The sequence below is a fragment of the Dermacentor silvarum genome, chromosome 5 (genome assembly GCF_013339745.2).
Source record: "Dermacentor silvarum isolate Dsil-2018 chromosome 5, BIME_Dsil_1.4, whole genome shotgun sequence".
In the NCBI taxonomy this organism is placed as follows: Eukaryota; Metazoa; Arthropoda; class Arachnida; order Ixodida; family Ixodidae; genus Dermacentor; species Dermacentor silvarum.
The window spans coordinates 172,382,003-172,393,953 of NC_051158.1; the positions used below are offsets into that span (position 1 = coordinate 172,382,003).

At 49.3% G+C, this 11,951-nt stretch overlaps 1 protein-coding gene across 1 annotated transcript; it reads right to left on the bottom strand.

The window, feature by feature from the left end:
* Positions 1-2,301: 2,301 nt before the first annotated feature.
* LOC119454573 (prolyl 4-hydroxylase subunit alpha-1) lies at positions 2,302-2,718 on the bottom strand. Its single transcript, XM_037716471.1, has one exon. The coding sequence runs from the start codon at positions 2,716-2,718 to the stop codon at positions 2,302-2,304; it is 417 nt and encodes a 138-aa protein (XP_037572399.1).
* Positions 2,719-11,951: the final 9,233 nt, after the last annotated feature.

Consider the following 11,951-nt stretch of genomic DNA (forward strand, 5'->3'; position numbering starts at 1 on the left):
GCCGCTGCGACAGTAGTTTTGTATAGCACGCGTCTCCAGGTCCTTGCATTTCAAAGGGCCTGTCAAGGCAGTAGTGCTTTTTGAAAAGACTTATCAGTGATAAATTCTCATTTATCATCATTATCTTGCAATTTGTTCTTTCGTTTCATAGTGCACCTCATTAGCCATTGCCATAATTTTATTACATATATATTTTACGCATTTTACAGCGATTGTTTTTAGGCCCTTTTACAGCCACGACACATCTACCTTTCGCAATTCATTGCTCCATTGTCAAATTATTAACACAGGCCTGGCGCTCTTTGGCCATACCTGGCCCTTGCGCCATTAAACACAATACATCATCATTATCTCTCGTCCGTAGCTGTGGTTTACCCGAATGATCCCCCGGAACTTCGCCCCACTCATCATCATTCACCCCGTGGATATGCTGTGATTTTTTTCAGAAATAGCTGGCATTTTTCTTTTTCGGAAGTTCTGAGAAGGACGGCATGTTCTTCTGAGGAGATGCCAGATTTCGTAGGTAATCCACAGTTTATATTTCCGACGTTTGGTGGTTAGCAATTTTGATGGTATATGCTCTGAAATTAGTGCAAGTGTAATGAAGAGGACAGCCCAGGCGCAAGCAAGATCGCCAACGCAGTGCGCGGGACAGTGCTCGATCCAAAACAGTGCTCTTCGCTGCGAACCTCAGTTCTTTCAGTTGTTTCGTTCATAATTGCTTCGTTAGTTGACCTGATCCTAAAAGTATATCAGTTTTGCAGTAAGCCGAGCTCCATTCTGGTCTGGGGAAAGTACGCTGGTTAAAACGACTGCGTGGTCGCTGATACCATGAACACAGACAGGTAGGTGCAGATACCAGATCAGCCTCATTTGTGCAAAGGATATTGAGATGGTTGGACGATAAGCTTGTTGGACACTGAGCGCACTGGAATAAGTTGAAGCTAACATTCAGGTCAAACAATGCAGAATGTAATGATGAATTTCATAAACTGATCGGCAGACCGCAGACGCAGGCCACGCCTAGAAGGTTAAAGTCACTCTCTGGCAATAATACGCCATAGCAAACTGACGCCGCTGCTTCATACAGGCTAAATATAGCTGCGCTATCCCTTCTGGGAGGCCCGTAGAACGAGACGATTGTGGTTGTCGTACCAATAAGTGAAGCAGCTTTACACATGACACGCTCGCAGTCAGCCTCCCAAAGATCGATCGGCCGGCTTTGCAAGTTATCTGAAAAGCCATCTGAAACAAATGTCGATACAAACATTCGTGTCTGCTCCTGTCCGTACGATAAGACATGTACCCTGTCGGAAATATTTCAGCATTTAGAACTGTGTCATCAGGCCATGATTCTGTGGCGATGGTGATGTCCAGACTATGCAAGGAGATGACGAGCGCAATCGCCATCTGTTTTATTTTTTATGCTGCCACTGTCGATGATTACAAACTGCAAGCATCGATTGGTATGCACAAAATATCCGCTTCGTGGTCTTGCTATTAAACGTACTGTACCAATTTTTTGCCTCGTTATCGAAGATTTAGGCCTTGTTTCCAATAATCAAACAGTTAAAGCGAAGCCTGGAGGGGAGCGAGTGCTTTTCTTGCGAATGAGAGCACACGCCTTCTTTTTAAGCTCACCTGCGCAGACCTTCACTCATAGCACAGCTTGCTTGTTTAAGGTTCCAACCCTGAAGCAGGACCTTCGGCATAGTTATGTAGGATGAAAATCCAACTACAGTTGGTCGCCATTTGTGCTCATTCTATCGCTCCACCCTGTGAGCGCTGCGGGTTCAATGTCATTGTGATCGATCTTCACATCAAGCAGGTCCTTACACAAACCAACAACATTCTTTTCCGCTTCATCCCAAGCTTCTATTTCAGTAACTGAAATGCAATAGAAAACAAGGCTGCATCGCCTGGGTCGGTTTTCTGTAGCCATTGTTTTTTCCCGACCAAGTTTGTATTTATTTTCTAAGTGAGTGAACCATCGACTGAAGGTTTATGACATCTATCCGTGTGCCTCTAAGGGACGCAATTTCTTCTACATTGGAAAGCTTTGTTGCCAAACACTCTACTTTCACTACTCAGTATTCGAACATTCACTTCTTTTATTGCCGCTTTTACAGCTCGCAGTAGCTGGGTATAGCACATGTGCTCGCGTCAATATATCTGCCCTGCTTGCAAATCAAGTGAAGGGTAAAAAAATAATTCGAAGCCTTTCTCGTACAGTCAAATTACACAAATACAAAACACAATTTTATTTAGACGAACGCCGTCTTCTCCGCATGTCTGCGGGCGTCAGCCGGGCGCGTCGTAACGCACGATGGCGTTGGTCCGCTCACGAATCCATTTCGTCGCGATCCACTTGGAGCCCCACAGGACGGGGCAGCCGACGTGCAGGGAGAGGTCCTCTGTTCTCCTCTTCTGATGCCAGAAAGAGAACTGCTGCGGAGCATCGTCCCCGTCGTACGGCTCTAGGTCGTACCAGAAGAGGGCGTCACCGACGCGAGGCTTCACCGCAATTCCCAGCTTTACAAACGCAGTGGCGCCCCCTGCGGCCACGTCGGTCAGGTACATCAGCGTGGTGGCGAGTCTGTTGCCGTCTGCGGTGTCCACGCTGTCAGCAACCTCGCCGAAGCCGTGCGCGTCCAGGTGAGGCGTGTAGTGTCCACCGACGCCGTAGTTCGCTACCTGGTATGCCTCCGCCGCTTCCATCGAGAGACCCGTTGCAGCAGCTATGCGGCGGGTCAGACGCTGTAGTGGGCCGTGCTCGTAATCCCAAAGCCAGCATACCTGCATGCAGTTTAAAATAATTACGTTAGGAGAACAGATGCGATATAGCAGTGTGGATCAAATATACAAGAAATGTTTATTTTATGTTTATTTGTTGTAAGATATAAACCAAGTGTATATTCTTTTCTACATAATCTCCTGATTTAGGGATCCCTTTTCTCCAGCCAATGGGCAGATATTTTTGATCCCGTCATCATAAAATTAAGTGAACTATATCAGCAGCCCGTTGCACACATATTCAGTAGCACTGCATCGTCGTTGTCATCGAATCGCTGTCCTCTCAGAGCTTCGCCGAGTGGCCCAGAGAGATGAGTCACTAGGGTGACTCATCAAGGGAGCGTGTTACAGTGATGTACAACGCGTTACCCTTAATTTTTCACATGTCACAGCTGCAGCACTAGGTCTGGCGTTGTCATTGACAAGAATCAGTTTGCGCATTGGTTTGTCACGCCTTTTGCGGTGATAAGCAAGTTTAACCTCACTTAGAAGTTCATGGTAATATGCAGCATTGGCGGTGCGACGATTCTGCAAGAAAGCAATGAGCAAAATGTCACGGTAGTCCCCCCCCCCCCCTTCAAAAAAAAACAACAATCACAAACACTTTTCCAGCTGACAGCAGAGTCTTGGCTTTTGCAAGGGCTGCTTACATTTCTTTCCCGACTCCACGTATGCTTGTTTGGAATCAAGAGTGTAGTGGTGTGCCCAAGTTTCAACGCAGGTAAATATGTGATTTTAAAAATATTCTTATTGTCCAAACCGCGCTGAGAGACGCTCACACACGTATCAACTTCTGTTCCGTAGTCAAAATACGGGAACGCATCGGGCACACACCCTACGCAGGCCTAAATGTTTTTGTAGGCGCAAGCGTACATGGCTCGCCAGCGCAATCGATGATGCAATGTTTGAAGCCGTGAAGGAAGCGAGCGCCAGAGGAGGAAGGCGGCTGAAGGTGGAGGAGAGAATCGTGCGCCGGGGAAGTACAAAGGAGCACACTGAGAGCGCGGAAAAGCAACGCCACCTAAAGGAAAGTCTAGGTGGCGTTCAGTGAAGCGGGAAATGAGACAAGAGGCGGAGCGTCGCGGAGGAGGGCAGGCGGAGGCATGCTAGGTTCACCTTATCTGGCAGTTGCTACGGGTTGCGCGTGCGTTATGGAGGTACCGGGTTCGTCTCGTGATCGAGTGACCGCGCGCCAAGCCAGAAGGACGGAGCAGCAACGCAAGCTGCAACAGGCCGACCGCGAGTCGACCGACCGCTAGATTCTGCCACGCACCATCGAGCGAAGTTCACTTCGTACTGTCTATTACTTCAACGCAAACTGAGCGGAGAGAACGCAGCGCGCACAAAGGTATGAGCCGTCCAAGCGCCTACACTCAGCCCTCAACGCAGATCGCTTTCGAGATATGGCGCGGGCCGCGGAATACGCAGTTGCTGCTAAAGTCCCTTGATAATTTGAAAGTGCCGACATTCTGTGAACTCTGCCGCCGCGCCGAAGACCCTCGCACGCCCTCCCCTCCCGCTTCTAGAATCAGCGCTTTTCTGAGCGATGATTGGCCCCTCGGGCCGCTGCCCGTGAAACGTGGTCGAAATGACGCTTTGCTTGTGTTTTCATTTTTCGTCGGCGCCATTAGCAGGCCGCCTCCCTTTGTTGCGGCCAAGCTAGCGCTACGACAACGCTAGCGCTCTTATCATATCTAGCGTCATGTGAGGATGGAGTCAGAGAAATGCCTTTTCACGCGAGCCTTGACTCGCTACAGGTGATCTGCAATCAGGTGGAGGGAACTGAGGCTGTCGTTACCACTTACACATGAAGGAAGCCATCAGTCGGCGAAACCAAGCCAAGCAGAGGGTAGTGTTTCTATTTTTTTTTCTTTTTAAGTTGTGGTGTGAAAAACTTTGAAATTGATTGTCTAATCACTCATGAAAGGAATAATTGATTAGAAAGTAGAAGAAAAAATGTCGCAGTTTCGCCCGAAAGGCGAAGCATCAATTGCGATAGCAAATTAGTAGAGAGCTATTCGGAGTAGGGATAACAGTTTTATCGGCTGCATAAACTTGGACACATGCGCTTACTAACTGAATTAACAAGCGTGGTGTCAGCGCGCACAAGCAAACATGAATAGATCACACTCAATAACCGCAGACAACCACTGTCAAAACGCTGGCAGCAAGCACAGCCGCCGCAGTGAGCGAAGGTTCGTGCAGTCTATCGCTTCAGCGGAAACTGAGCAGCGAATACACAGAGCATACAAAGGTCAGAGCTGTGTGAAGATCACTTTTAAGAGACGGTGCGGGCGACCGCCGCATCCGGGAAAAGTACAAGCGCGGTTGTTGGCAGAGTAGAAGCTGCCCCCCTCCCTCCCTCCCGCGCTGCCTTCCCGCTTTCCTCCTTTCGCGTGGGAGATTGAGTGGCCAGTTCCCCTTGCGCCCGGTTGCAAGATAGGCATTTGGTGCCGCAGCACAGCGTCGCCCTGCCTCCCTCCCTCCCATACCCCCACGGCCTTTCGCGCGATGGAAGTCGCGTTTGCTTTCCGCCGTGCGTTCGCTCTCCGTGGACGCGCGCTTTCACTCGCGCATAGGGCGCGCGGCCACGACCTTATCGCCCTTGGACTTTATAAGGAACCTCACGGTGACGACGACGGCAGAAATCCGCTTAAGTGTCCATATAATTGCTATCGCAATAAAATGAGTACCAATCAGCTAGTGGCTGAGCGGTTTTCCTCTCCGTCGTCACTTGCGCTGTCCGTAACGCGGAGGTGCATTGAGCGCATAGCAGCATAGAATATAGACGAGAATTTGTGTCATAATCGTGGCTCTTAAGCTCAAAGTAAGTAACCAAGAAGACATGTGATAGTTTATTTAAAGCGAATTCGCCGAATTGAGTGGGTCAAACGCCTTTGTACCAATGACACTGTGCAGAATACTTGCTGTGTTTGCGAAAGAGGCAATAAAGAAGCTAATGCACGCGCCTGCATTCCGTCACGATGAAACGACGAGAAATCGTATTCCATCACCTCTGGGACTACCCTAAGACTCTACAAAAAGAAAAAAAGGCTGATTGCTCACACGGAAATTTGTAAGACTACGGCAATTGATAATTAACTTACGGAATTAAGATGTAAAGGTTATCAGAGTTCAGGGAGATTATGAAAAGCGCGTGGCTTGTACTATATGAACATCCGCGAATAATACAAGCCAGATACGTAACTTCGCTTTCTTGCGTACAGCTATTTACTTCACGACGGCTGCCAAGCGATCATTGAGCAGTTGCTAATTGACTTATATTTACTTTCGCTTAATGTACTCACGTTCATAAGCCTAGGTGCAGGAAATAGGATATTTGTTTGGTTTAATTCAACAAAATAATTCTTATTCACGCATTTCGCACGATGAAAACCGCTACCAGTGTTTTATAACTGTCGGCACTGAACTGAAGCATCATCTAGGTGGCGCCGAAGGTTGAGGTGGGCGCTTTGAAAAAAAGTGCCACGTTAACTACAAAATATTTCTTCTCGGCGCGCGCACACACGCACACACATATACACAGACGCGCGCATGCGCACAAACATACGAACACGCACACCCATACACACACATTGTTGCGAAGTCCGATCGTCCGAGCGGCCAAGAATGTGTGGTGTCGTGCCACGTGCCGGGAGAAGGGGGTATCCAGGTAGATGAGAAAAAAACTACATATGTCATCATCATCATCATCAGCCTATATTATTGCGATAGCAATTATATGGACACTTAAACTGGATTTCTGCCGTCGGCGTCGCCGTCGCCGTCGCCGTGAGGTTCCGTATAGATAACATCATCGCCGCGCGCCGTATGCCCGAGCGGTAGCGTGCGGGGGACGCGCGCTATCACGGAGAGCGAACGCACGGCGGAACGCAAACGCGACCGGCGCGCGTGGGGGCATGGGAGGGAGGGAGGGAGGGAGGGAGAGAGGCGGGGTGACGCTGGGCTCCGCCACCAAAGGCCTATCTTGCAACCGGGCGCAAGGGGAACTTCCCACTCAATCTCCCACGCGCAAGCAAGGAAGCGGGACGGCAGCGCCGGAGGGAGCGGGGGGGGGGGGGGGGAGGCGGCGAACATTTACTCTGCCAACAACTGCGCTCGTCGCTCGCCGGCCGCACTGTCTCTTATCTCCACACGGCTCTGACCTTTTCTATGCGCTGTGCATTCGCCGCTCAGTTTCCGTTGAAGCGATAGACCGCACGTACCTTCGCCCGCTGCGACGTATATGCGCTTGCTGCCAGCGTTTTGCCAGTCGTTGTCTGCGGTCATTCAGTGTGATCTATTTATGTTTGCTTGTGCGCGCTGACACCACGCTTGTTAATTCAGTTAGTAAGCGCATGTGTCCAAGTTTATGCAGCCGATAAAACTGTTATCCCTACTCCGAATAGCTCTCTACTAATTTGCTACCGCAATTGATGCTTCGCCTTTCGGGCGAAACTGCGACATTTTTTCTTCTACTTTCTAATCAATTATTCCTTTCATGAGTGATTAGACAATCAATTTCAAAGTTTTTCACACCACAACCTAAAAAGAAAAAATAGAAACACTACCCTCTGCTTGCCTTGGTTTCGCCGACTGATGGCACGCTTGTTCATTCTTTTAGTAATAGTCGGGCCACATTTTCCAACGCACGCTACACATGCAATGCTGCCCGGATCGGCAGTGCAGCGCTACAGGTGTGTCCCTTCGCACGCGCTGCCCACGGGAAGCGCTTCTCATCAACACCACCGTTTCACACGCGCCTTCTCGCGGTCATCGAGTCTCTCTTCATGTCGGCCTACTTACGCCGCAGCACACCTGCTTACTTAATCAGCTCATGTTTACTACAATTCATATTGCTACCAAAGCCGCTCACCTTACTTCGTGTCGCATTGCTGTGTTGCTATCGCATTCATTGCTTCGCCCTTAGGGCGAAAGTGTGACATTTTTTTATGTCCACTGCAGGACGAAGGCCTCTCCCTGCGATCTCCAATTACCCCTGTCAGCGCTAGCGTATTCCAACTTGCACCTGCAAATTTCCTAACTTCATCATCCCATCTCCTTTTCTGCAGACCTCGACTGCGCTTCCCTCCTCTTGGTATCCATTCTGTAACCCTAACGGTCCACCGGTTATCCATCCTACGCATTACATGGCCTGCCCAGCTCCATTTCTTCCGCTTAATGTCAACTATAATATCGGCTATCCCCGTTTGTTCTCTGATCCACACCGCTCTCTTCCTGTCTCTTAACGTTAGTCCTAAGATTTTTCGTTCCATCACTCTTTGTGCGGTCCCTAACTTGTTCTCGAGCTTTTTTGTTAACCTCCAAGTTTCTGCCCCATAGGCTAGCACCGGTAGAATGCAATGATTGTACACTTTTCTTTTCAACGACAGTGGTAAGCTCCCAGTCAGGATTTGGTAATGCCTGCCGTATGCACTCCAAACCAATTTTATTCTTCTGTAAATTTCTTTCTCGTGATCAGGGTCCCCTGTGAGTAATTGACCTAGATAAACGTACTCCTTTACAGACTCTAGAGGCTGACTGGCGATCCTGAATTCTTGTTCCCTTGCCAGGCTATTGAACATTATCTTTGTCTTCTGCATATTCATCTTCAACCCAATTCTTACACTTTCTCGATTAAGGTCCTTAATCATTTGTTGTAATTCATCTCCATTGTTGCTGAATAGGACAATGTCATCTGCAAACCGAAGGTTGCTGAGATATTCGCCGTTGATCCTCACTCCTAAGCCTTCCCAGTCTCAGAGCTTGAATACTTCTTCTAAGCATGCAGTGAATAGCATTGGAGAGATTGTGTCTCCTTGCCTGACCCCTTTCTTGATAGGTAACTTTCTACGTTTCTTGGGGAGAACCAAGGTAGCTGTGGAATCCTTGTAGATGTTTGCTAAGATATTTACGTATGCCTCCTGTACTCCTTGATTACGCAATGCCTCTATGACTGCTGGTATCTCTACTGAATCAAATGCCTTTTCATAATCTATGAAAGCCATGTAGAGAGGTTGATTGTACTCCGCAGATTTCTCGATTACCTGATTTATGACATAGATATCATCCATCGTAGAATATCCCTTCCTGAAGCCAGCCTGTTCTCTTGGTTGGTTGAAGTCAAGTGTTGCCCTGATTCTATTGGAAATTATGTTGGTGAATATTTTATACAATACTGAAAGCAAGCTAATGGGTCTTTAATTCTTCAGTTCTTTAACGTTTCCCTTCTTATGGATTAGTATAATGTTGGCGTTCTTCCAGCTCTCTGGTACACATGAAGTTGTGAGGCATTGCGTATAAAGGGCCGCAAGCTTTTCGAGCATTATATCTCCTCCATCTCTGATTAAATCTACTGTTATTCCATCTTCTCCAGCAGCTTTTCCCCTGGTCATGTCTTTCAAGGCGCTTCTAACTTCAGCGCTAGTTATAGAAGGAGCCTCTGTATTCGGTTGATCACTATCTTGAATGAAAGTAGCTTGGCTGTTTTGGGCACTGTACCGGTCAGTATAGAATTCTTCCGCTGCTTTTACTATGTCATCGAAATTGCTGATGATATTACCATGCTTATCTTTCAGTGCATACATCTTGCCTTGTCCTATGCCAAGCTTTCTTCTTACTGATTTAATGCTGCGTCCATATTTTACGGCTTCCTCAATCTTTCCCACGTTATAATTTCGAATATCCCTTACTTTATTTATTATTTCGAATATCCCTCACCAGCTCATCATCAACTGAGGTGCAGCTGGCAGATGGCACAGTGTGGAACCGACATGCAGACCACCTGCGGCGCCGCCTCGAAGGCACAGAGGAGTCGCCCACATCGGGGAGGCAGCGACAATGGGCAGCAAATACAAGTGCCAATTTTGCAGCCATTTTTAGACGAAAGAGAAGCAACGACGCCACGCGTGCTGCCACTCTGGGGGGTGAGGCACAAACAAGCATGCTACCTAGGCCGGTGGAACCGAGTGACCACGCAATGACCAGTCCTGCTGACGCTGAAGCTGTTTTCCAGACACCGGTGCGTGTATGACAGGGCTTTCTGCCACTCTAGGAGGCGACGCACGGACAAGCGTGCTACCTTGGCAAGCAGAAACGAGTGACCACGCAAGTGCCAGTTCTGCTGGCACGCCAGCTGTTTCCCAGACACCGGTGCTTCGGTGGTCTGTCAGAACGCGCCGACCCGTGCAACGGTATTCACCGTAACTCAAGCTTGGGACGGAAGGTGTTGTGACGGAAGCTAGCGCCACCACTGAAAGACCAGTTGGATCTCCAGGGCGCGCACAGAGCCAGAAGCCGGCATTCGGCGTTGGGACGTGGTAGGAAGAAGCCGCCATGTTGGCGTTCTGTACCGAATCAATAAACGCCATTGTTTCATTATAACAGAATACTTACAGAAATGGCAAGGAGGGATCCCGCGTGCTGTTTTTATTGAGCGCCGACAGCCTAACATATGAGGAGCGCGCCGCGTTATCCCTGATACTACGCAAGCGAGGTGCTTCCGACAGATGGCGACTCCATAAGTTCTCGCCGCCAATACAGTAACTCTAGCCTCGACTAACGCCCTTAGCTTCGACTAATGTCCTTATACCTTCAGAAAAGTACCGCCATCCTTTGAAGAACGCCGCTTCTCAATAAAACAAATAAGTTTAGCGTGAGGAACCAACTCAAAAATTTGTCATTTTAGTGCCCCCCTTAACTGAAGTGACCCCCACTGCAGGGAAGTATATGCCGCAGAAGCGAGCTAATACAACGGCCAGAGCACGGAGGAATGTATGCACTCATACCTTGCCGATTCGTTTCCAGCTTGGCATCCCTGCAGTGTTTGTCGGGGAGTAGACGCCTGCACGCTTGAATCCCTTCTGCGCTGCTGATCGTATGTAGTTCACTTCCGATGGGGAGAGGAAATCGCTGATGAGCACCACTCGTGGCTTCAGCGACAGCACCTCTACTTGAGCGGCTGAGAATCAAGCGCGGGTCTCCGAAGTTCGTAGACATCTTGCAAACAAGTCTGCTGCCAGATGGTCTCAGGCTGCCTGTCTAACGCAGACGGACTTGTACTCCCTGATATCTGACTGCGGCGACGAAGGGTAGGGTGCAGCGACATACGTTTCGCCCGCTGACTCAACCTCCGCCAGAGCTCGTCGTTGTCCGCAGTGTTCCGAGGCCGAGCTTAAGCTTGCGGAAAGTGCGGCCAGTGAGGGCGACGTCACAGCAGCGCTGCTTGGCTCCAGGCGGAAGTGTTCCACAAACTCTCCAACCGTAAAGCAACCCCTGGCAACGTCTGCGAAGTCTTCGGGCAAAGCGGCTGGAAGTAGTCGAGAATGCATGGACGCCATCGTAGTCACCGGAACGTCGTAGACTTGCTGCAGCTTGCAGATTCCAACAGCGGCGCCATTGAGGTCGCTGACCGTGGGCCACCAACGTCGGGAATAAGGCGGTAGGAAAGCCGAAGGAATGCTACATAGGCTGGGACAAGGAGCGCTGAATGCGGGGTATGAGTTGGCGAGACGGCTGATGAAGAGGAACGTTCCCAATGTATGGTGGTCATCGTGCAGCAACTTCGCAGTCCGGAAAGCTCTGTAGTGTCCTATGGCTTTGTCCAGCCGCCGTTGTTCCAACAAGAGGTACAAGTAGCCGTCTTCAAGACATGTGCTTTCGGTTCCAATCGACTCCTGCATGTCTTGCGTTGCCGTGAACAGGTCCGAGGCGCCTGAGGCGACGTTGAACGCAAACGTGAAAGAAACAACACTTCGCAGAGCGGGCCACATTATTGTTGTTGACATCCAGCTGATGATGACAGTGGATCAGGAAATTACATACACCCACTATGGGGATGGGTGAAAAATCAAAACATCGGGGGTAGAGGGAAAGCAAAACAATAAATGCGTATAAAAGATACAACTGATGGAGAGGAATGATTTAGAAAAGCAAATCTGCCTTCAAAGAGCGTGAAATTAGGTGAAAATAAACAGACTTGCGCGATTTCTCCGGCTATGATGAACTCCTTTAATGCAGCTGGTTGTAACAGTGGATGCCATCATCAACCTTAATCGCGGCCGCTGATAAAAAAAAAGGTGAGGCATGCCGCGTGCATCGAAAACGGTGTGATCCGCCGCGGCGCCACACGCCGGTGGCTGTTGTCTTGCATCGGCATA

Coding starts and splice junctions, on each gene's coding strand:
- LOC119454573 (XM_037716471.1), bottom strand. CDS start 2,718: ATGGAAGCGGCGGAGGCATACCAGGTAGCGAACTACGGCGTCGGTGGA.